The sequence below is a fragment of the Microplitis mediator genome, chromosome 1 (genome assembly GCF_029852145.1).
Source record: "Microplitis mediator isolate UGA2020A chromosome 1, iyMicMedi2.1, whole genome shotgun sequence".
In the NCBI taxonomy this organism is placed as follows: Eukaryota; Metazoa; Arthropoda; class Insecta; order Hymenoptera; family Braconidae; genus Microplitis; species Microplitis mediator.
In genome coordinates, this window is record NC_079969.1 from 16,717,427 (window position 1) to 16,743,967 (window position 26,541).

A 26,541-nucleotide genomic window follows, 5' to 3' on the forward strand; every position below is an offset into this window, starting at 1 on the left:
TTATTTTAAAAAAGTTTTTAAAAATGAGAGCTAAAAAGAACCAAAAACGACTATGTCTACGGTATAGATACACGGTAGGCTCGCGCCATGACACTTCACACATATACATGTGTTTGAACGTTACTTGGCGCGAGACACTACCGTGTCTCCTGACCAGAGTGGTTTGTATCTTACTGAAAGTCACACCGAGAGCTCTGTAATCTAGTACTATTAGGAACTGACACGGAGGCGTGGCTTAAAAAACATGTCGGACAGTAGCTGACACTTTTAAACGCGTCACCCATGTGATAGTAGGGTAAATAAATAAAATGTTATTAAATTTCATAGACAAATTATCTTCGACGGGTAAAAACCCAAAACAAAAAAAAAATATTCATGATCACCAACTAATTTTTTTTGTCGGCTATTTAATTAAATGTGGAATAAACCGCAAAAAAAGTGATAAATATGTGATCGTAGTTATCGTGCTTTGTGTACAAACGTACAAAATCTTGTGAAATTATTACAAAAATCTGAAAAATTTCAGAGTAATAAAAATATTATTATAATTAATATTTATTTACTTGAAAAACAAAAACAATATTTTCAGTTTTTAAGTTTTAGGTTAAACTTTACAAACGTATCTGGCAACATATAATCGGTTTTTTTTTAAATGTAAGGAGCAAACTTTCATTTAAGGAGTAACTTTCTTTTTTTTTAATAACTTCTTCCACATTTTTGATTTATCAACTTGTTTCAAAATATCGAAAAAATTTTCTAATAACACTGAACGGTCGCCAGTGTTCGGAAATTCATAGAAAATCGCGTTCAAATTTTTATTTGCTTTACTCCGACAATTTTTTACTGCAAAAAATACTCAATTTTTTGACTTTCTACATTCTCTAAGTATTCTAACTTCTATTTTAATTTTTATTTCTTAATAATTTTATTTATAAAATTTATTGATGATGTCAACAGCATGCATTTACTGTGTATTTACTTGACTGTAAGCTATCATTAGTTTGATTTTTTGCCACTAGACTGCGTGATCCAGTTTGTCAGTTCCCAATGGGGATCCGTTTTGTCAAACTCCTCCGCTTGAGAGCAGCATGATAGCAAATTTGGTCGATAGCACATTTTTAAATGTCAAATTTAAAAAGAAATAAAAAATTCGTTCTCGAATGATTTAGGAAAAAACAACACAAGAAATTTTCAAATTTATAATCAATTCTATGATATTTTCCATAAATAATATAGATTTCGGACCATCATTAATATACAGTATATTTTTCAGTTACATCTGTGTTTTGGAGTAGCTACAAGTGTCGCATAATTGTCATGTATATTCAATATCAGAAAAATTACAAAATTATACAGAATATGGGTGTGTTGTGTTCCTTTTTGTAAAGGAAAAGCAACTTTTACTTTACACCAAGATAAAAAATGTTGAACCCTTTGGGAAAAGACTATAAATGAAAATTTTTGGTCTTCGAAATCACCAAGGTTATGTCCTAACCGTTTCGCGAAGAATGTTATTTTTTTAAAAACTGAAAGTTATTACACAGGTAAATAAATAGTTGAGTTATCTTTCGTTATTTAATATTTGTGTGAACCCTAGCGAATTCGGTTACACCGATAAAATATCTAAAACATACCTGGTATTTCAGTATGATTTCGGTATGTTTTCAGTAGAATTCTAAAAGTATACTTAAATTATACTTACCCTGGCGGTTTTGAATCACCCTGGAAACCCTGGAAACACGGTGTTTCCACGGCAGTTACACGGTGGGTTTTTTGTCATTTTATCACCGTGATTCCACCTACACCACGTTATCACCGTGGATAAACCGTGTAACCATCGTGGAAACACCGTGTAATCACCGTGTATACACGGTGGTAAAATGGCACAAAACCACCGTGTAACCACCGTGGATCGACCGTGATTCCGCCGTGTTTCCACTCCCAGGGTGTTTCCAGGGTGATTCAAAACCGCCAGGGATGTAGAAAAAAAAATTTAGTCAAAATTTGAGCCCTTAACTACTATTTTTAGAGGTCGCCAATTCATTTGCCAGTTTTCTCATTTAAGTAACATACAAAAATCATTTTTTTACACTTTTCTTTACCGTAACCTGTGAAGAAATTTTTTTTCTACTTAGATCATAATTTATTCTTATAGAGCATACAATTCTCTAAATAAAAGTATGTCACGAAATAATTGTCTGACGAATATTTTTAGTACGTAATTAGTCCTGAATGTGCTTTATATGAAAATTTATCTTCAATTGGATTCAAGGGCTAAATTATTGACTCTATGAACAAAAGTCAAATGACAATTTTGTAAAGCTCATTGAGCTTTACAAATTTGTTGTATGGGACTCAATTCTGTTATCAATAACTCAACAGTTATGAGCTATTTAATATAAATTTCAAGTATAATATAATAAATATAATATAATTACGTAATAAAAATATTCGTTAGATATTTTTTTCGTGACAGACTTTTTTTTTAGAGAATTTTATGCTCTATGAGAATAAATTATGATCTAAGTAGAAAACAAATGTCTTCACAGGTTGCGGTAAAGAAAAGTGTAAAAAAATGATTTTTGTATGTTATTTAAATGGGAAAACTGGAAAATTAATCGGCGACCTCTAAAAATAGTAGTTATGGGCTCAAATTTTGACCGAATTTTTTTTTCTATATATTCTACAAGATTTTGAGTCAGCATCTTGAAAAAAAAAATATTGCTCTGAAACGAACCACCCCCCTAGCGGATCCGTATACACCGTGTAAACTTAGTGTAAACTCGATATATACCTGAAGTGTCAGTGTAAATTAGGGGTTTATTTAGTGTATACTCGGTGAATATCGAGTATACACCAAATACACTCAAAGTTTACACTGAATTTACACGGTGGATATGCGCACGATATACACAGAGCTTACACCGAGTTATACGCTAAAAAAAATTTTTGAAGTCCTCAGAACAAATGTTGTGAAGAAAATTTTTTTGAAAAAAGTTGAATAAAAAAAAAAAATAAAATTTTGAAAAAAAAATAAAATTTTCAGAAAAATAAAAAAAAAATATACACATAAGGTAAAAGACCCTGTTGTTGACCATGACCCAGTTTCTGACCTTTTCAACTTATTTCTAACTTACTTAAAAAACTATAACTTTAATAAGAAAATCGACTTTTTCTTAATTTATAGTAATCTATTCTAAGCCTAATTAATGGCAATTTAAAAAACATAGAAATTATTAACTGAATAAAAAAAAATGATTTAGTCGTAGGTGGCTAAGGAAGCCATTTTTTACGTGTAGTGTAGTCTAAGCAGTTGACGTTAGAAGGTGCAACCTTTAATTTTTTCATTTATTTTTTTATAGCATGACTGATTATTTATATTTTAAATATTAAAAAAAAATATGTATTTGTTATAAAAAATTTTTTTCCAGTCACACTTAAAAAACTTTTGACTTTGCTTACAGCACTTAAAAATTTTTATGAAAATTGGACTTGGAACAAAATTTTTGGTGTAAACTTAGCGTATACTCAGTGTATATTCGCCGCGTATACACCGTGTATATTTGGTGTATACTTAGTAGATAGCGATCCGTTAGGGCCTAATATATACTTAAAAATAATAATATATATAATTTAAAACGACTGACACTTTTGTTATAAATAAACTCAATGATTTTAATGCAATTCTTGAAATCATTGCTTATTGGTATATGTTATTTATTGGAATTATAACTTTTAAAACGATGTTTTTTATATTTCCTATTAATAAAAATTAATACGTAATTATTCTAAGTTTATGCTTATACGAGAATTCATAGATTATAAATATATTTTAAAAATTATCCTTATCAGGTATTGATTAAAAGTAGGCTTTTAAAATTTGAGTCCTGATTATTTTAAGTTATTCATTAATAAATTCAATTTTAAATCATTTCAATTTGATAAACTGTAAGTCCGAAGAATGTAAGATAAATTTATATATTTTTTTCAATATCATAAAAACTAATGATCGTTAACTAATACATTAAGAATAACATATATTCAACTATGTTGTGGAGTAAAAAGAACCACAGTGGTTATTTAATGCAAGTTCTTATTACTACTTACTGTAGTAAATGGTACTACAAGTTGTGTACCACAGTATACTAGTAACTGTTACTAAACTTGTAGTTATCCTATATATTACTAGTCGGTGTAGTAGATGGAACTCCATTTGTAGTAAATTTAACTACACATTTTTTTACGTGTAGGAGAAGTGGTACTTGGCCTTGTTGGGACGATAGTCAATAAGGAATAAAAAAAAAACCCAGGAAAGGATAGTAAATGAAATTGATCCGTATTTAAACTCCAAAGTAATAAACGAAGTTTTTTTTTTTTTTGACGCTTAAATAATTTTTGAATTTTAAATTCAGTGGAATTAGAGTATTGTTTTACAAGTAAACTTCCATCGTCATTTGGTATCACACAATCAAGTTTTTGAGTTCCTTTTGTAGTTGCTGTTCTATTAAACTTCATTGTGTGATACCAAATGAACTACTCATAAGTAGTTTTTAGTTGATTTTTATAATTCATTTATTGAATGAGTGGAAAAACTTCAAAAAATAGTACACTTCGAACGGCACAGTATTTAAAAAAAACTATAGCATCTAAATAGACCGATCTGAGAATGTTGATTGTTCAAATTAAGTCAAAAAATAATATTTAGGGAAAAAAAAAATTTTTCGAATTAAGAAAAAAAAAAGAACGAATTGTTTGCCCATGATCGGATTGGTCTCAAAATTTTCTAAATTCATCCAAGTTCTTTTGAGAGTTTTTTCAAAAAACTCGAAGGGGGCATACATTTCGAAAAAACGTTTTTTTTGCTTAAAACTCAAAATAAGCAATGAAAAAATTGATTAAGAATAAAAACGTATTTTTTTTCTTGAATGAATGATTTATTATTTAGCATCAGCTATTTACAGCAATTTCACAAATATACATGTCATATTTGGTATAAAATTATAATTTATATAAATAATCAATTTTATCCTTAATATATAGTTTTAATTTCATTTTAAATATTAGTAACCGATTTTCTTTTAATAATTCGTCTGGTAGAGAATTATAACATTGAAATCCTCTATAATCTAATGATTTTTCTGCGGTGTAAGTTCTAGTATGCGCAATTTTTAACAAATTTTGGTTTCTGGTATTATAAATATTATTATTAAATATAACTCTTTCATTAAGATAATCAGGTAGGAGTCTATATTTCATTTTAAAAACGAATATACAAGTATTGTAAAATATCATTTCTCGGATCGATAGCCAACTCAATGTCTCTAACATTATTAGAATGCTAGTGTACTTATTTACTCCTAGTATTGCTCGCATTGCTTTATTCTGTATTTTTTGTAGTGTACATAATTTTTTATCAGTATAGTTCAACATTAAGGTATTACAGTAGTTTATATGAGGAAGAACTATAGTTTTATAAATAAGACTTTTAATATAATTACTCACAGTAAATCGAAGCCTACATAAAAGATTAACTTTACTTGCTATCTTTCTACTTGTATAAGCGGCATTACTATTAAATGTTAAATTATCATCAACTATCACTCCAAGATATTTAGTCTCCTTCACATATTTTAATTTTTCATCACCAATTATTAGATTACAATTATCACGAATATTTTGAATTCTTCGATCATGTATAATCATGTAAACAGTTTTTTTAATATTCATTTTTAATTGATTATTTTTTAACCATTCTTCAAGTACTAATAACATGAAAGAACATTTAAAAACGAAGATTTTGGAAAAAAAACGACCCGATTGGTGTATTTTTCGCAAATTTATAACCGTTTCAAATAAAAACCTCGTATTTAGAAAAAAATCGGTATCTCGGAAACGAGTAGTCAAAAAAATTTGAAAAAATTCATGAGAGCGTTTTTTATCAGCCTCCAAAACATATAAATTTTTTAAAAATATCGGAGGGGGTGACCTCAAAAAGTGGCCGATTTGATATGGAATGCCCCCTATACTATTATTGCAATAGAATCAAATAAATAATAAATTAATGATAATTGTATGTCTATCAAACATAAACAAAAATATTTTCTTTAACACTGAAATTTTTTTTTATTTTGGTATAAAAAAAAAAAAAAAGAAACATAGAAGTAAATAAGTAAATCAATAATTAAATTATTATGAAAATAATTTTTGAACTATTTATTACTAAAAAGCATTATAATACTGAACACTCAATTGGAATAGTATTTCTATAATTTTCTATGAATTCGAAAAATTTATTTATTTCAAACTTCAAAGAAAAATTTTTCTTTTTTCCCAGGTAAAGACTTATATAGAAAGATATTATCTCAACCTCTCTGATTTCGGTATAATTTGAGTATAAATCGAGCTTCAAATGGTTTTTTTTCAGTATAATTTAAGTATGAAAAATTCAAAAACATACTCAAAACATGAGACGATTTGAGTATAATCTGGGTATGAATTAGGTATAATTCTTAAAACATACCGAAATATTTATCAATTTCTACTATACCGGAAATGAACCCAAAAGAAGCTAAAATTTTCGGTATAAACAAATTCGCTAGGGAAGTTGAATGTTAATTATTATTTGTATCCATTTGGTTCGATAAGTTGAGAAATCGTTTTTAACGTTAAATTTTTGCGTGACATCGAATAACGTATGATGCTGCCCCCTGGGCCTAGTTTGACACAAATGGATCCCCAAAGGTTTTAGAGGTTCTCATTTTATTTCGAATTACAAACCAAACACTTGTTTAAAATTTACTGTCACCGGCAATGTTTATATCAACAGATTGGACATCAAATAAATTAAACAATAACTTGACTTTATTGACAAAGAAATTTTTCGAAAAACTTTATTTTCGTCTTGGTTAACAGCTGACATCGTTCACTAAATATTTACTGTCTTTTAAATTAAATTAAATATTTGATTTAATTTCTCATGTTTCTATTACTTATGTCTATGAAACTTTTAAAAATACGAAAATTTATGTCCTCAACAATTTTACAGAAAAGGAAATTTATTTTTGAATAACTATTAGTTCCGTTCTGCAGTTTTTGTTAATTTTTTACAATAAGATTTTTTGTCGGAAGTATAAGATTAAGAATCAAGTATGTTTCATGATAAACGATACGAAAGATATTTCAAATAATTGTTAGAATCAAAATTTCCTTACTTTTGAAAGTTTAATGGATATAAATAATAAAAAAATAAAAAGCTAAAAAAAAATTTTTATTTAATTTCAATAAATGATAATATTTTTAAGCAATAACACCTGCAACCGGGACAGTAATATAATTTTTGCACACCTCAAGCGCGAAAGCGCTAGGGGTGCTTTACTGACGGTTCTTCCTCGTTGACAATTTTTCTCATACAAAAACATTTCTACACCCTTTTCATAGCACAAAAAATTATTAAATTGTGTACTCGCATGCAGATAATTTATTAAGGAATAATTTAAACCCAACGTTGAGTCGATTTGTAAATTCATTGATTTTAAATTAATTATTTTAATCCAAGAAACTAGTGCTGTGAATTTGTTACATATGAATCTTCGTAAGCACGATAACTCTCGATAGACACCATTAATCGGCTTAACTTTTTTTTTATTATCTCTGTCTTTTTTATGGCAAGAACCCTTATGAAAATTACTATATGAATCCTTTTAATTTAATTGTAATTAATTAACAACGTAAAAGTGATTATTCGTGAAAAATTTAGCTGCTATTTTTACTGTTGTTATTATTTTTTTCATTGTTTTTCTCTATCAACTACTGGTGGCAGCACTAGCGTATTAATATGTTTGAAAAAAAGTGACATCTAAGACAAAAGGCGGGATATTTAAAAAAAATGTTAGTAAAAAAATATTAAACTGAAAATAAGAAATAAAAAATCAAATGGATAATTTGTAAGTTGAATAAAAGTTCATAATAAAAAGAAAATACATTAATATTATTTAATAAAAGTAATGATTAAAAATAAAAAGAGTGATTGAGGTGTGCACTTTTGGATTTTCCAACATTTTTTTTCATTTTATTAACATAATACTAATAACTTAGTAACAAAGGCCAAGGTTATAGGCCATAAATATCTCGGTCCGGCTACCGTAGTAAAAATTGTCAGTCCATTAGTAGTCGAGTGAATTAGTAATAACGGTAAAATACTCGGTACCCATTATACTCCCGATTTGAAATTCCCTCGCAGAAGCGAAAGATTTAACACCAAGACTAAAAATAAAACATAATTACTAATTATAATTAAAATATTGTGGAAAGATTATCAATGAGATTATATTTCAGATGAATCGATATCAACCAACGGGTTGGACTGGGACTGATGCTACCCAAGCCCAAGCTGGCCGCCTCAGACGTTACCATGCAGACCGTTACCGTGGTTCCTCAGGCCGCGCTTCAGTATGTCGATCTGTGGCAACACAGACTAGTGGATTGGAGTGGCCGTTAAACCCAGCTTCAGGCCGCCTGATTGAGACTCAAGCAGGCCCCAGAGAAATTCGACGACCACCAGCTTCGTTTCGATCACGCCCAGCACCCGTTCTTGTTCAGCTCGTACCATTGCCGACTCAGTCACCACCTATTTCTGTCGATTTGCCGTCGGCTCAAGCTACATCATCAGCTACTCTCAACACGTCACCATCTATCGCTAGATCTCCTGTACCGGGGAAGTCTAAGAGCGCGAAACGTAGGGAAAAGCGTCTCAATACACTTCGCCAACTAGTTAACCAGCCCGAGTCGGTGGATCCCGTGAAATTGAAAAAATTGATGAAGCATATCATTACGCGTGAGGGTAAAATCCTCATTGCGGAAGTCCAGGGTGTACGTGAACCGATGGAAGTTGGGTCTCCTCCCATAACACCTGCCGAATCGGAGGTACTGGCATCGTCATCTTCCCAGTGTCTTGAACTATAATAGGAGGAGGCCAGGGCGCTTCCCGGTACGCAACAACAGGCAGTTCAATAGCCCTTACGTCCAGCAATGGAGGAACTGGGTGTCCAGCAATGCTCACCCGAGGCCGCTGGTCAGGTCTCTGGTTCCAAAACTGGCAGCATGGACCAACAAAAGAAGACTCGACGCAAGAAGAAGAAGAACCGGGAATGTGGACCTAATTGAGCTGAGATGAAGATATTCGACAGCGGAAATATTGTTCGGGTGATTCTGGGTGTGAAAGCCCCAAGTTCTATGAGGACGAGGACTTTTTGATGGATGATGTCCTCGAGATTGGGCTAAGCTCATTCGACGAGCCCTTGTATACGGGTCCACCCCCACCTAAATCAAACAAGAAGAAGAAATTAATGTTCTTTAATTTTCTTTTCTTTTCTTTTTGTTTTGAAATTTAAAATAAATATTTTTCTATCTTTCCACAATATCGATATCTTATTAAGTCTTGAGTACATGGCCGTTCCCTATCCTTAGGATGTTCAGGCCTTTGTGATCATCCGGAACCCGGGTGATAGTCTGGCAGGGGAGAGTGTAACAGGGTAAATTAGAAACTCCTGTAAATTCAAATATTTGAATTTCGAATTTGTTTACCGTCGATAACCGGTCGTTGAACTCGTAAGTTGTGGGTTAGTGACGCGACTAGTCACCGGGCGTCGCATGGATCACTAAGACCCGAACATTCGCCACTCCCCTAATTTAAGTAAGAGTAGGAATAAGTTTCCGAGAGTGAACCAAAGATGTCTAGGACTGCGGAACGTGGATTTTATCAGAGACAGTCGGACGACTAAAGTAGCAGGATGCATATCAAAATTCAGGTAAATATAAGTCCGTTTCCGCTTCACGTGGAACGAGGTGATTATTATATTAAATTTTGACTATCAGGCCCATAGGCCGATATCTTAATTAACTAATTAATTACATATTCTAATGCGTACTGTTCATTCACAAATATTCAAGAACTAATTGTACGAGGCATTGAGAGAAAACGAGGAGCGAGAACCCGCCAACCAAACAGAGAACCAAAAACGAGCAGGTCATCAGCCAAAAGACGAACAACAGTACCCGATGAAAAAAGATTTTATACAATTGTATAGAATTATATATCAATTATATATAGACTATATATAATTGGATAGAAAAAATGGCCCGATCCAATTGTATACAGTTTGTATAGAAAATTGTATACAATTCTATACAAATTGTATACAATTCTATACAAATTGTATACAATTCTATATAATTATATGCAATTCTATATATTGCAAATAATTATATAGAATTGTATATAATTTGTATAAAATTGTATATAATTATATAGACTTGTATACAATTTGTGTAGAATCGTATACAATTTCTATACAGTTAAAATCTAATGTATAAAATCTTTTTTCATCGGGTACTAAGGAAGACCGAACACCAGCTACAGTCTTCATCTGGTTGCTGCTGAAAATTACGCCGAGGTAAATTATAATTAATTAAGGCCTATAATTAATTCATTAATTGGCCGAATTAATTATAATCAATTACTTGATATCTTTCCGTTAATCTCACGCAAATAACTAATTCAGGTCGAAATTTATTCCTTTGGCTGAATTAATTATTAATTAAATAATTTACTGGATTCCGTCCGTAAATTCAGGCCCGGGTGATGCCAACTCACTGGCCTGGCGGAATTTTCTAGTCAATTTACAACTCTTGATTCTAGTCAAAAATTTAATTATAAAATAATTTTAAAGTTAAGTAATTAAATTTCTAAATAAAATAAATTGAAGTTACAAAAAAACGCTAGGAATTTTGATAAATTAATATTGAGTAAATTAAAGAAAACGGATTATTTTGTTGTGAGGTAAAATTAGTATATAACAATTGTGGAAAATTAATTGGTGAAAAATTATGAGTGAATATTAATTAATTAATGAAACTATCGTTAGAATAAATTAATGTTGAAAATTTATATTGAGAATTTAGTCATCAAAATTCGGGTGAAAAAGTTAATGAAGGTATTGAAAGTGAATTGAATTGAATTGAGAGTGAGATTGACGTCTTTGTTTGGTGTAGAGCCGAGCACTCAGTTCTTTTGAACCATTGTACTCGGCCTTACTAGGTCAATTCTCGTTAAAATTAAGGTTGGGTTAGCAGATTTATGGATTTCGAGAATCGCAGAAATCTGCCCATCCCAACCTCTAATAAGTTAGGCCGAGTGTCATCACAGATGCCCAAGATGTCTTTCCTTACATCCTCTAAGGCTCTGCATTGGCTCAGCAGGTGAAGGGGAGTTTCATCCTCTAAATTGCATCTCGGGCATATCGAGTCATCGGTAATGCCCATGAGCTTCAGATGCCTCCCGGTAAACCAGTGTCCTGTAACGAGCCCGACAATGATCCTCAATTTGGATCTGTCGAGCTCTACTAGACTGGCACCAAGCGACTTCGATGGTCCTTGAACTAGTGCCCTCGTATGTCGCATGCCTCCGGCTTCAAGCCACAGGTCCCAGAACCTGTCACATGTCCATTGAGCCAAGTGGCTTCTTATAAAGCACAGAGGCACCGGAATTGAACAGACTGGCTCAGGGTCCGTTTTGCAGGCCCCTGTCCTTGCCAATTCATTTGCTATGTCGTTCCCTTTGATACCGCTGTGACCCGGTACCCAAATGAGATTGACGTAGTTGGCGCTCGCTAGTTTGTTAGCGAGTGTGATGCAGTCTCGTACCAGCCTTGAAGTCACCACAACCGATGTGAGAGACTTGAGAGCTGCACGGCTGTCACTGCATATGTATATGTGTTTGTTCTTGTGATTTAGCTCTAAAATATGCTTTACACAGGCCCGAATCGCATATACTTCTGCCTGAAAAATAGAGGCAGTGTGACCCAGTCTGAGGGATATCTCAGTTTTGGGTCCGCCGCTATAAATTCCTGCACCTGCTCCCTCTACCCTTTTGGACCCGTCCGTAAACCAGACTAGCCCTTGGGGTGATAGGATTTCATCGCTTCCTTCTTCCCATTCCTGCCTGTTTGGAAAGAGGACTTTGTATTTGTGTCGGAAGTCGTAGCCACGAGAGCCATAGTCCCCTCCTTGGGCCAGGACCTCTTCGAGATCTCTGTTCCGTAGGATGGACGCATGTCCCGTCCTAGCCTTCGTCCACAACCCAACAAAATGCAGTCTCAAAGCCGTTTTCACACCCAGAGATTCTATAGTTATATTTGGGGGGACTACATTCAGGAGTGCCCCCATAGCTAGGGTGGGAGTTGTTTTAAACGCTCCTGTTATACCTAGCAGAGCAAGTCGGTAGACCTTATTTAATGCCTTGATATTGACGTCCCTTCGTATTGCGGGCCACCAAATGACAGAGGCAAAGGTTAATTGGGGTATCAAAATAGCCGTGTAGATCCACCTTACTAGTTTTGGTTTTAGACCCCACGTTGTGCCAAATATCCTTCTACAGGCCCAAAAAGTGACAGTGGCTTTTTGAGCCTGTTTCCTTATATGGCTTCTCCACGTGAGCTTATTGTCCAGAGTTACTCCAAGGTAGCGTACCTCTGTTGAAAACTTCAGCTCAGTGTCGAAAATTGAAGGCGCATTTAACTTATGCTTCCTCTTTTTGGTGAAGAGCACCATCTCTGTCTTGTTAGGGTTAACCTTCAGAGATCTGTCGGTGCACCAATTCTGTACAAGATCGAGTGCTCTTTGCATCCTCCATCTTATCTCTGTTGGACTACTACCTCTGATCATCAAAGCAACGTCATCCGCGTAGCCCACTGAGTGTACTCCTAGCTTCTCCAGCCTTACTAGAAGCTCGTTAATGACTAATAGCCACATGAGAGGAGAGGTCACGCCTCCTTGCGGACAGCCTCTTCGAACACGGGCCCGTACCTTAGTGTCACTAAGTTCGGTTGTCACCATTCTCGAGCGGAGCATATTGTGGGCCCACTCTGTGATAGATTCCTCTATCCCAAAGCGTTCCGCTGCTTCACAGATGGCTTCGAAGGGTGTATTATCAAATGCCCCTTCGATATTAATGAATACTCCCAGAACTGATTCCTTCTGCCGAAAGGCCCTCTCGACGTAGCTAACTACTTCGTGTAGAGCCGTTTCAACGGATTTACCAGCCTGGTATGCATGTTGTGAATGATGCACTGGTGTTCGACTCAGCGCTTCGTCCCTTATATGTCTGTCTACCATCCTTTCCAGGGTTTTTAAAAGGAAGGAGGTTAGACTAATAGGCCTGAAGGATTTCGCCAGGTCATAGCAGCTTTTCCCAGGCTTTGGTATAAAGACTACCCTGACCTCACGCCATGCCTCGGGCACATAACTTAGGGCCAGACAGGCCCTAAATATGTGTAGGAGGTGTTTGCGAAGTGATTCTCCACCCTCTTGCAGGAGAGCCGGAAAAATCCCATCCACCCCTGGGCTTTTGTACTTCTCAAAATTGCCAATTACCCATTCAATTCTGCTGGGCGTTACCACCCTTGCAGCAGTTCTCCAGTCACCATGTCTGGTAACTGTGAGGTTTCTCTCCTCTCTTTGATTTCCTTCCTGTCCCGTCAATTCCGAGCCAGGGAAGTGTACTTCAAAGAGATGAGCGAGTATTTCTCTGTGGTTTGCTGTTGCCCTCCCATCCGAGAGAGTCAGACCACCTAGCTTAACTGTAGGGCCCGAAGTGAAGATCTTACGGAGACGGGCCACCAATGGTAGATCCTTAATCTCCCCACAGAACTTTCTCCAGGCCTCAGTTTTGGAGACCTTAATACACCTTTTGTATTGAATCTGGGCTGTTTTATACTCAGCCCAGTTTTGGTCTGCTCTCGTTTTTAACGCTTTGTTAAGTAGTTTCCGGGACCAGGAACGGAGCCTGCTCAGCTCTGCATTCCACCATATTACCCGCTTGCTACATTTCCTAGTTTTCAGAGGACATGCAATTTCATAGGACTGAACAATGGCCGTTTGTAAATGCTCGACCGCCTGTTCAATCCTACCAGCCGTTCTTAGGGTCCCGCAAGGCTCTCCCAGCCTACCTACTAGCTCTTTCTTATAGATGAATCCAGTCTGTGGCCTTAGGATTCCTATATGTGCCCCCAGTTCCGCCGTTCCTGCTGCCTTCCAACGAAAAGTGAATTCGACGGTGATCAGAAAGAGAATTTTCTTCGCTCACCCGCCAATTCGTGACAGACTGTGCAATCTTATTAGAGCCCAGCGTGATATCAATCACTTCTTGCCTCCGAGAGGTAACAAAAGTGGGCCTAGATCCCACATTTAGGATCTCTAGGCAAGTGGTAGAAAGGTACTCTAGTAATGTTGAGCCTCTTTCGTTTATGTCCGAGCTACCCCAAACCGTATGGTGTGCATTTACATCACAACCTATCAGGAGTGGTAGCCCTTTGGACCTGCAGTATTCTACCAAGTCAGTGACCTCCTTGGTAGGTACATTGGCATCTTCATATGGAAAATAGGCAGAGCCGACGATCAGCTCCGTCCTAGTCCCCTCTATGGAGATTATCATGGAAGCAACGGCTAGATCCCTGGTGCAAAGCTGGTGCAACTTGAGCGCTGTGTGTTTCTTATTGATAAAGATACAGGCCCTAGGCCCCAGCTCTGCATCACCATGGATCAAACAGCCATTTCTTCTGTCTATCCCTAAGACTTGGCCCTTGTAAACCCAAGGTTCTTGGATTAGGGATACATCTGTCTGCAACACCGCCAGATCTCTACTAAGTAATGCAGAGGCCGCTTTGCAGTGTTGCAAATTTATTTGCGAAAAACTAGTCTGTCCTGCAGTTACAGAATCTGCAGCACTGGTTGTCTTATCGCTTTTATTATGGGGAGGGAAATGGGAAATAGGATGGGGAGGGGTGGGGGCTGGTGGGTTGGAGAAGGAAGGGGACAGTTTAGTGCCCATCGTCTTCCTTCTTGTTGGTCTCGGCTATCCCCTTTTTCGGTGTGCCGGACAACTGGAGGGTTCCCGCCAGCGCCTGAGCGAGGGTAGCTTGCTTACCCTGCTTAGTCCCTGACAGGCTCTCTTTGGCAACCGCCTTCGCCTTTGTGGGCCTTCCTCTGGATCCAGATCTTGCCGGAGGCATGGTCTTTTCCCCATCGGAAGTCCCACTCATTATCAGGCGAGGTGGCTTGATGATTGGCCCTACTATCGAGGTCCAAAGCGAATTGTGACGTTCCTCCTCCCTCTCCCCCCCCACCGAGGGACCCAGCAGGTTCCTCAGCTGGAGGAGGTGGAGGCGGAACGACCACAATCTTTGGAGGTATCGGAGCAGTGCCAGTTTCCTGAGCAGCGCCAGCCGCTTCAGTCTCCTGGCCCCGCTCTCCTACCTTTGCCTTTGCCTTTTCCTTTCCAGGAGGCACTGCTCCGGACGTGGTCTTCGTTGCCTTTCTAGCAGCCCCTCCCGAAGCACCCCCACTCGCCCCAGCTGCGTTCCCGGATGTGACCTCGTAAAAACGGGCCTTACCAAGACCGAAGTGGGGAGAGTAGTTGCACCCCGAGAGTGCCGCCAGCGACCGCTGGTCCACACCCAGAACAAGGTGGACAGTTTTACCTACCACCCTACGATCCCAGACCCGCCACATTTGAGTGGTGAGCCCAGGATTTTGTCGTGCCAGCCTGTTCAGGATGACCTTGGTATCCTCAGTGGTACTGAGAACCGCCGTAAGCTTCTTAAGTCTAGGGAGTTTTTCATTCTCCAGAGCTTGAAGAACGAGTCCCCCCCCAGCCTTAATAGCCGGAACAGTCCCCAGCAACCACTGTTTGGCCTTGACATCGGCGCAGGTAACCCACAGAGCTCCTTGGTCCCACCGGCATCCGTCAAAGCACGGGACGGGCTGTCCTGTAGGGACAGCGTCCAGCGCCCTGACTAACGCCTGTGTGATCAGATCACCCGTCTCCTGGCTCAGCAACGCGTCAGGGTATCCAGAAGGCACAATAGCTACCTTTCTGTCCGCCCTAACTGCGTCACCGAAACCAGTCGGTTTGTAGGTCACCTTGCCACGTTTGGTCACTTTTTTCACCTCTGGTGGGGTTTGGTTCTCAGGTCTGGGCCTTTTAGAGCTACCAGTTCCTGAAGAGCCATCCTCCACCGAGGTTACGTTGATGGGGGAAGAAGCGTCCCCGCTGTTTTGCTCCGAAAATTGTTCCCGTGCGGCCAGTTTGGCTTTCCGGGCCCTCTTTTTCGCAGCTCCACTGCGGTTCTTCTTCTTGCCTCCATCCGTTGGAGTTCCAGGAGTCCCGGCGTTAGCTGAGCCTCCCGTGCCCTCCACTACGTCCATGTGGACATTTAGAAGATCGGAGTCCTCTTTCGAAGCCTCCGATCCAGAGTTTTTATTTGGTGTTGTTATTGTTGTTTCCATTTTGGTCCCACGAGTAGTCAAGGAAATATACGGTCACCGCCGGCAGAGCCTGATTGCACAGCGGAAGGTGCATAGATACAATGGGGTTGCACCTGGTGCCCCAAGGTGCATCGTTAGCGACACAGTACCCCTGTGCCATTCAGCCCTCAGCACGATCGCTTACACCTTGGCTTGGGAAGTTGGTCCGCGACATGGCCTTGGTCCCCCTAGGCTGGTTTTTATACCTGCCGGGTTTCCTGTAGCACATGTTGACCAAAGTAGTCGTGGCCTGCCCACAATATCCCTCCCTATCCGCCACCTGGGGACGCGCCCGGTCGGCCCTCAACCTTGTTGTCCGCTCTCCTTTACGGAGATTAGACAGCCCGGGGGTATTGAAAGTACAAAACAAAGTAAAGTTTTAATTAGAGTCAAATTAATGTTAAGAAAAAAAAAAAACTGTGTCTGTGATGTAGGTTCGGTGGACAAAAATTAAGCTAGGTTTAAGATATGTCCAGGGGACACTAGAAATGAAGAAATTGCAGGTTAACGTCCTGTGGTCGGTTTTTAAAAATTAGGAATTAAGAAAATAAGGTTTAACGCCTGGTGGACGGTTTTTTAATTAAGTGTGTGGGAGTGTGGAAACGTCCAGGGGACGATTAGTTTGTCATAAGGAAAATTAGGTTGTAATAAGAAATATAAGAATAAAGCAAGGTGCTTAATTAATTACAATTGAAATAAAAATGTTTACATAATTTACACTGGTCACAGAAATTAAGAGATAGAAAAAAAATCCGAAATTTTTAGGTGATTTTCGATATGCTGTAACTCGGTGAAAAATGGTCGTATAAGAAAATTGAAAAAAGCAAATTGTAGCCTCAAGTTTCTAGTTTTCAGATCTGGACCTCAAAATTTTGTATCATGTACGGTTCCGGAGTAATCATAAAAAAACGAACGAAAAAAAAATTTTCAAAATTTTTGCTGGTCTTTCAATACCTCTATGGGCGACAATAAATTTTTTTCAATAATTCGACTGCCTGACTTTTCTAGGAAATTTTATGCCCTTTAATTTGGTGGCTTGAAAAAGTCTTTACGACGATTTGGCGCCGAGTTATCATTGATCAAAGCAAAAAAGTCCATTTTGGCTTTGATAATCAATAACTCCGGATGTATTGGTCGTACAGAGAATGGAAGCAGGGTTTTGAAAACTGGAAAATATTCTCTATAAGGCAATATTAGTGGCATTTGATAGAAAAATTTTTTTTTTAACGATATTGTTTAGTAAAAAACAGGTCAAAATTCACAAATTTAAGGATATTCGGAAATCTTGCTATAACTTTGGATATAACGGATGAACAATGGATATCTTCGTCTTTTTGTCAACCTCAAAGAGTCTTTTTTTTGTTGTATCTACAATGATTTATCATTGTCAAAAAAATTCCTAAAATTTTTTTTACCGCCGGCATTAGAGTTACCCAAAGCGTATGTTTGTTAAGTTGACATTTAAAGCAGATGCAGTTACAGCGGTAAAAAAAATTTTAGGAATTTTTTTTGACAATGATAAATCTTTGCAGATACAACAAAAAAAAAATTTTGAAAAAAAAAATTAAAAAAAAAAAAAAATTTTGAAAAAAAATTTTTTTTTTCATTTTTTTTTCGATAATCGATCTTTTTGATCGAAGAAATGAAGATTATCGGTAAAAAAACATTTTTAAATCGAAAAAATGAACAAAAACCGAGAAACTACCAATTATGGTGATTTTTGACAAAATCACGGCCAGAACTGAGTACCCAATCTTGAGCCAAGCATGGGCCAATATAGGTGTGTCAAAGCTAGGTTTCCCAGTGCTGGGCCAAGTAGAGCCCCATCGTTCAACTCTGGCAGCTCCTGCATGGGAAAATTCAAATCGACTCATATATAGTGAGACAAATCACTTTTTGTCTTCGCGATTTTAACCAGCAGCCACCAGAATTCGCGGGTTGAACCCTGGCTTAGGCTGGCCTCTACAAATTTTATTTTACTGGGACAGAGCAATGGGCTAAAATTCTTGCAAAGCAAAGACCCGCACTTATTCAATCACGGCAACGTATGTTAAACTTATCAACTTACCTCACACGCATAAAAATTTTTTGTTAGAGCAACAAAAAATAAGTTTAGGTAACAAATCGTTATGTTAACATAGGGATTACAAATGATATGTTATGATAACAATAAATTGGTTACAATAAGTAATTTATATGTTGATTCAACAAAAGTGTTTTATTATTGTGTTAAATCCTTCGATTGTTTTAAGAAAATAGTTTAGTTAAATTAACAAATCCCTTTGTTTAAGCAACAGAATTGCTTTTTCTGAGTAATAAATTTTTCTGTTGGCTTACCAAAAAGTTTGCAATTGGTATAACAAATACTGATTAGTAAACACAACAAATATCTTTGTTAAAGTAACTGACAAACTTGGCATAGTAAGATTTTTTTTTTAATTTTATTTGTGGCTTACGCAAGCCAGAGCACCTATTTTTGGCCGTATTTTCATCCCTCTGGGAAAATTATTAATATTGGTCCTACAGATCCGGAAGTCGGGACTTTTTTTAGGAAATTTTCTCTTTTCGTTGAATCTTTTTTTGAATTTGAAAAATCTTTATTAGTTTTGCAGATATTTCCAAAACCCTTTTTTTTTAGTTGATTGTTAATAACTTTTGCAATTTTTGCAAGCGGAACTTCATTTTTTTCAAAAATCATCTAGATGCTATTCCGAATCGAATGACACCTCAATCATAATTTTCGGAGACTGCTGAAAAAAGTTGACCAAAAAGGCACTCGTTGACTAGACTATTAAACAAATTTTGTATTAAAAAACATTACAGTAAATCAATTCATAAGATAATTCATAAACACGCAGCTTACTACAATTTTAAATGTATATTATGTAAAATAATAATTATATTTTGGAAAAAATTAAAAAAAATTTAGCATTAAACGGTTTGTGTTTTCCTTGATCAGTGCGAATAACATCTATCGTTCACTCGTAAGTGGAATTAAATTTTTAGAAGAAAAAGGGATACAAATTAATACGCGTACAGGTACCAAAACAGTTTATTTTGTATTAGGTCTTATATTAGGTGATAACCTTTGGTTGCATGGGTTATTAGGATTCACCGAATCATTCGTGGCAACATATTATTGTAGATTTTGTAAATTAAGTAAAGATGCATGTAAAAAGACCTTTGTTACTTTACCTGAATTGAAAAGAACTCCTAAAAACTATGAAGAAGATATCAAATTGAATAATATTTCGAAGACAGGTATCAAAGAAGAATGTGTATTCCACAAAGTAAAGTCATTTCATTATACTCCAAATTTTAGTGTAGATGAAATACAATTGCCATTCTCAGAGCACTTACTTTCGAAAATAGCCAATTTTATTCTTTTTCCTTGTCTGAATTGAATAGTCGCTTGCTAATGTTTGACTATGGACCAATTGATTGCTCTAATAATCCTCCCCACATTCGAGAGGAAGATATTAAGAGTGAAACTAAATTAAAAATGACGGCCGCCGAATTAACAACGTTCGTAAAATATCTTGGAATTTTGATAAAAGATTTAGTTAATGAAAGTAATCCTTACTGGAATTTATACATCTTTTTGCGAGAAATTTTAGATTTTACATTAGCCAAAAAAGTAACAAAAGAGCAAATAATAGGATTTAAATTTGTAGTGATTCGTCATCATATATCCCTGGTTAAAAAAGAGAATTAAAGAGGATTAAAAATGAATTGAATCCTTTTAAATTCTCTTCAGAGAATTAAATAGAATTAAGGAGAATTCATATTTTGAAATTTTTAATACTTTTAACTTCTCTTCAGAGAATTAAATAGAATTAAGGAGAATTCATATATTGAAATTTTCAATACTTTTAAAATCTCTTTAGAGAATTAAATAGAATTAAGAAGAATTCATATTTAAAAATTTTTAATACTTTTTAATTCTCTTCAGACAATTAAATAGAATTAAGGTGACTTCATATTTTGAAATTTTCAATACTTTTAAATTCTCTTCAGAGAATTAAATAGAATTAAGAAGAATTGATATTTAGAAATTTTGAATGCTTATTAATTCTCTTCAGAAAAATCGAATAGAATAAAGAACTATTTCCCAAGAATAATATGGAGAGCCCGAACTGGGATGGATATCCCGAATTGTCCATGGGGAAGACCACTGGTTATACCAAATGTAATAAATTATCTATACCAGATATATATATATATATATATATATATATATATATATATATATATATATATATATATATATATTGAAACGAAGTTGAGGTCCACCCCCCTAGTAGGGATGAATCAACCGTCCGTTACCCATTTAAATTAAATGGGCCCGTGTCCCTTTTAGCTAGTAAGCTAATTATTTGGTAACTGATCCTGGTGTTACCCGGTTCGTAAGGACCAGACGACCGGTTGGCTATAAATTTATATATGCAAAAGGCATATAAAGGATCGGGAGTCGTGGGGCATGATATAGGGTAATAATATACCAGAAAGAGAAGATAGACTACAGGTGTTTGCAAATAAGCCAAACTAGTGAGAAGCACAAGAAATTACAGAAGGTATAATAATAGTGTTACTATACTTACCTGTGAGGTGTTGGTTCACTGGTATCGATGATTGAGAGCAAAAAATAATTAAGACAATTGTGAGCTCTGTATCACAATTGTCTGGTATAGCTACAAGCAGGTATTGCAGATAATAATCGCGGCAGGTACGCGCTTCTGTAAGCAGGTATTACAGGATAGGTCGCGGCAGGTACGCGCTTCCACAAGCAGGTATTGTGGGATAACATCGTGGCAGGTACACGCTTCTACGAGCAGGTATCGTAGGAAAGGAGTGCAGCAGGTATGCACCTCTACAAGCAGGTATTGTAGGAGAATATCGTGGCAGGTACACGCGTCTACGAGCAGGTATCGTGGGAAAAGGATGTAGCAGGTATACATCTTTACGGGGTTACCGTCTTCTACAGGAAGGTATGTAGGCTAGGAAATGTAGGTAGTTCTACGAGAGAATAATCATTGTAGTTAATGATTATTATATTATTTAAAAGAATACTTAAATAATAATGAATACTTAGTCGTAATCAGGTAAGTTAAAAGTTAAAAGAAAAAGAGTTAAAAGAATAAACTGTATTTATTATAAATTCATAGTGGTAGTAAAGTTGAGAAAAAAGCTGAATAATTAGAGGCGCGCAGGCCTTCTTATAGATTCACGTCGATGCTTACGCGTCGACGTGATGCGCATCCCTTCCATTAAAAATACGAATGGAGAGGGATTATTAAATAATAATAATAATTAGGTAAAACTAAAGCGGGTAAACCAGGTAACACGAGGTAAATACCCTTGGTAACTGCCTATTATCATAGTACGATAAGGAGGATTTATAAACCTCGTTACAATATATATATATTGAGACAAATCGCTTTTTGTGTTCGCGATTTTCACCAGCAGCCATCAGAATTCGCGGGTTGAACCCTGGCTTAGGCTGGCCTCTACGAAATTTTTATTTATGCTGGACAGAGCAGTGGGCTGGGGTTCTTGCAAAGCAAAGACCCGCACTTATTCAAGATCGGCAACGTATCAAAAGCTTATCAACTTACCTCACGGCTTATTATAAAATTATAGATGGTATTTTTATTATAGAGTATTTTATTAATAATCAAATTACTACTTGTAACTCAATTTAGAATGGTTAAATCAAACTATTAGGCAGTCTTACCAGTAATTTAGGATAGGGATAGAATAAGGTGATGAATAAAATAGGGAATTTATTAGGATAATGTGCAAGTTTATTGCCAATTATAATAGATTCAATTACTTACAATAACGGTTCACGCAGAATACAAGAATAGTGGTCCTGGCTGGCACGCAGGATACGCAGTAGTGACCACGTGGAATGAATCCTTATCACACTGATTTGATTATTTAATTTAATAATATTACCGCGAATATGTCGCCGGTAACGAATAATATTTTATATGCTTAAATTTAATTATAATTAAGAACTAATAAACAATACAAATAATATTATTTTGCAAGTTAATTGCCCGGAAAATTATGCGGTTTACAAAATCTAAAATATCGCAAGTATAACAATTAATAATGCCTGAACGTTAACGGATCCAGAATCGAAGTGGTGACCGATTATTTTTGGGCATAGGGCTCGCCTCCTGACTGTCCCCACCTCTTTCTAACAGGCATGCGTCAACGTAACGGATTGTCATGTGACCACGGCACTATGACATCAACGTCAGACGGCAACGAGACGGATCAAAGCGGGAACCGCAAGGCTGAGAGTGATGAAAGACAATTCACATTGTCTCAATATATATACACTTATCCAAAAAATTAAAGGAACAAGAAAATTTTATAAATTTTTTAGTGATTTTTGGAAGGCTGTATTTTCGTGAAAAATGATCGTATCGAAAAAATAAAAAAAGCAAATTGAAGCTTGAAATCTCTAGTTTGAAGATCTTTCAGCAAAATATTTTTTTGAGCCACGGTTTTTGCGGAATCAGAAGAAAAAGGTCGAGACAAAATTTTTCTAAATTTTTTGGTTTCGTTTTTTAGGTCTACGGGGCCGGGAAAAATTTTTTCAAAAAAACGAATTCATGACTTGTTTAGGAAATTTATTCAGCTACAATTTGCTTTTTTTTGTTTCTCTGTACGACAATTTGCTGCTGAGATATCAGCCTTCAAATAAAAAAGGATCCTTTTGTCTTTGATTATTGATATCTCAGCAAGAAATGGTCACACAGTAATTTAAAGGGCAGTTTAATAAACTTGAATAAATCCCCTACAAGCTCCATTTTTGATTTTAAAAAAAAAAAATTTTTTTTCATCCTTGACATCCATTTGAAAAACCTTTAAAAAATGGCCATTTTCTGGTTTTTTAGTCGACTCATCGCTACTCTGCAAATATTGATAAAAAAAATAATGTTGCCAGGTAATTTTACAGCTTAATGTACCCCCAAAAACCCTGGAAATTTTCAGATTGATCCATTGAACCGTTTGTCCGGTCCGATTGCTCAAAGTTGTACAAAACAATTAAAGGAATGTAACGGGGTAAATTGGGTCATTTTATTGACCAAAATCGTGATTTATCACTGATGGCCACCTACCTTACCTGCTACCCCAAATGAGCATTCGATTAAGTTTTTCGACTTGTCGCCGGGCGCGCTAATAGAAAATACTCTCACGATAGGCCCAATCATAATTAATTAAGGGAGGAGTTTTCCGATCATTGCCGAAAATAATCGAGTGGAATTAATAAAACTAGAAGACAGCAGTGAAAAAGCACAGTAGTGACCGGAACGACCAGACTGACTAGACGTTCAGGACAGAGTCCATAGGATCGGGCAAACATCCAGACGCCCAAAGTTTCAACCAGGAAGCACCGAGCCGGGATGACCAAGTAACCACCAGGACAACTACACGGAATAGGACAATTACATGGACCAGGACAATAACCAGACCAGGACAACTAATACTGGACAATCGACGGTGTAAGAATTCAACATAAATCGTAATAAGTATTTTATAGAATATTCCCAGAATATTTATTAATTAAATACGCACTTATACGTCGTGTCCGCGAAGTATTGTCGTGTCTATTTTCGTGTAATATTCAATCGAAAACCGGTCTCAATATAATTAGCTTTGTTATTTCCAGGCAGGTTGTATAAAGCATCGCCGGAAAATTCTTCTGGAATTTTCCAGGCAGGTTGCGTAAGGCATTCGCCGGAAAAGCAATTGCGATCTAGTCAAAATTATCTAGTCACTAATAATAGGATAAATTAATTATAATTAAGTTAAGTAATTAAATAAAAATCAAATAATATATAAACGTTAAAAAGTGTCGTTAAGTAAAACGTGTTCGAGTTTGAGTATTGGATATAGAGTCAGTGAATAAAATGTTAACCGGTAAACTAAAATAAATCCTAAAACCGGCTTAACAAAATGGTTGTTAAAAGAAAGTTTAACGTTGATAAGAAATTAGTTGTTAGTAATTGATTAGTGATTTTAATTTGGTAAATAATAATGTGGTAATTGTAAACGGTAAATTAATTGATAAGGAATTTGAATATGGTTAAATTTTAATAGTGGAATTTTATATTGTAAAGTGTGTGGGAGTGGATAGTGTAATTATGGAATTTGTGAATTAATTAAATAAGGTTTTATTCACGTAGAGGGTCAAGGTGACCGCGTGAAATAGTTATTAAGGTTTTGTAATCACGTAGAGGGTCCAGGGGACCGCGTGAATTAATTAGTTAAGGTTTTATATCGCGTAGAGGGTCCAGGGGACCGCGCGGGAAAATAGTAGCCACGTAGAGGGTCTTGTCGACCGCGTGGAAAGTATTAAGTCGTGTATGTGTATTATAGTCCAGGGGACTTAGTGTGAGTGTGTGTGTGATATAGTCAAAGGTAGTTGACATTAGGTAATAAAGTTTATAGGTAATAAGGTTTAATAAGGTAATAAAAGGTTATAAGATTTATAGAATAAAGGTTTAAATAAATATTGTCAAGGTTGAATAAATAAAGGTTAAAATTGTTGATTGTAAAATAAATTAATTAATTATAAATTATCCTTCCTCTTCCTTCTCTTACAAATCTATTTTACACCGACCCTGATGATCCAAGATCCGGCTCTGGGAGGCCGTTATTACTTCCAGTGGCGCCCTTTGTAAGGACGACCAGAGTAGTAGCTTAGCCCTGTTATAGGAACAAGTTTTGTTCCTTAATCTGTGTAATCGTTATCAAAATGAAAAAATCAATTTTTTTCGGATTTTCTTTCATTTTTGCGTTAGTTATTCAGTAAATGTAAGGTAAGGAGGAAAAAAAAAAAATTTTCCAAAAAACGAGACCAAACAAGAATTTTTTCCAATTTTTTTTTTTATGTTTTATTCGGGGGGTTATTTTTTTTTTCATTTTTCGGAAAAAAATTTTTTTTTTTCTTTATCTTACATTTACTGAATACTGAGATCTTCATACTCGAGATTTCAAGCTTCAATTTGCTTTTTTTATTTTTTCGATACGATCATTTTTCACGAAAATACAGCCTTCCAAAAATCACTAAAAAATTTATAAAATTTTCTTGTTCCTTTAATTTTTTGGATAAGTGTATATTAGGGTGGTCCGTTTGGAACGACTATTTTTTTTTTTCGCTCCCACTGAAAAATATTGTTGTAGACATTGAAAAAAAAATTCTCTGAAAGTTTTAGCTCTTAATTTTAATTCTAAGTACTTTACATTTGATTTTGAAATTTTCCCATTTAAAATACATGGGAAAGTTGGGATTTTTTTTTTAATTCTCTATAACTCAGCCGCATTTTAAGTTATGGGGTCGCCGTTTGCGGCATTTTTTAGGTAATTTGATACTCTTCAAAAGTCTCCTTAATAGTTTTACTCGGACTCTAATTGTTTTTTCTGTATTGGTTCTGAAAATAATTTTTTAATAATAATTTGGGTTTTTAGTTGATATTAACTAAATAACGAAATTTACAGAAAAAGTGCAGATAACGATTTTTTAGGAAATTTTATTCGCTACAAAAAAGGTCCTTTTAGTTAAGTGGCTCAAGTTCTTCGTTCACGTGATATAGGGATTTCAGTAATTTTGTAAATAAAATATTTGTCCAAAAATTCCACCAAATACTATTTCATTTCAATTTTAAATCGGTAAATAATTTTCCTTTCATTAATTTAATTCAGTCATTAAAATCAAAAGGGGTCAAATTGATGAACTTCGGAAAAATTTTTGACAAATATTTTATTTACAAAATTACTAAAATCCTTATATCACGTGAACGGAGAACTTAAGCTACTTAACTAAGAGGACCTTTTTTGTAGCGAATAAAATTTCCTAAAAAATCGTTATCTGCACTTTTTCTGTAAATTTCGTTATTTAGTTAATATCAACTAAAAACCCAAATTATTATTGAAAAAATTATTTTCAGAACCGATACAGAAAAAACAATTAAAGTCAGAGTAAAACTATTAAGGAAACTTTTGAAGAGTATCAAATTACCTAAAAAATGCCGCAAACGGCGACCCGATAACTTAAAATGCGGCTGAGTTATAGAGAATTAAAAAAAAAATCCCAACTTTCCCATGTATTTTAAATGGGAAAATTTCAAAATCAAATGTAAAGTACTTAGAATTAAAATTAAG

At 35.5% G+C, this 26,541-nt stretch overlaps 1 protein-coding gene and 1 long non-coding RNA gene across 2 annotated transcripts; one reads left to right on the forward strand and one right to left on the reverse strand.

Moving 5' to 3' along the window:
• Positions 1-301: 301 nt before the first annotated feature.
• Positions 302-10,147, forward strand: LOC130671292 (uncharacterized). The gene is made up of 4 exons (XR_008990495.1): positions 302-654; positions 1,274-1,544; positions 8,335-9,806; positions 9,949-10,147. It is a non-coding gene; the product is annotated as an uncharacterized LOC130671292 (long non-coding RNA).
• A 965-nt stretch (positions 10,148-11,112) lies between these two features.
• LOC130672801 (uncharacterized) lies at positions 11,113-13,170 on the reverse strand. Its single transcript, XM_057477546.1, has one exon. It carries the CDS (start codon positions 13,168-13,170, stop codon positions 11,113-11,115), a length of 2,058 nt encoding a protein of 685 aa, XP_057333529.1.
• Between the last annotated feature and the right edge of the window lie 13,371 nt (positions 13,171-26,541).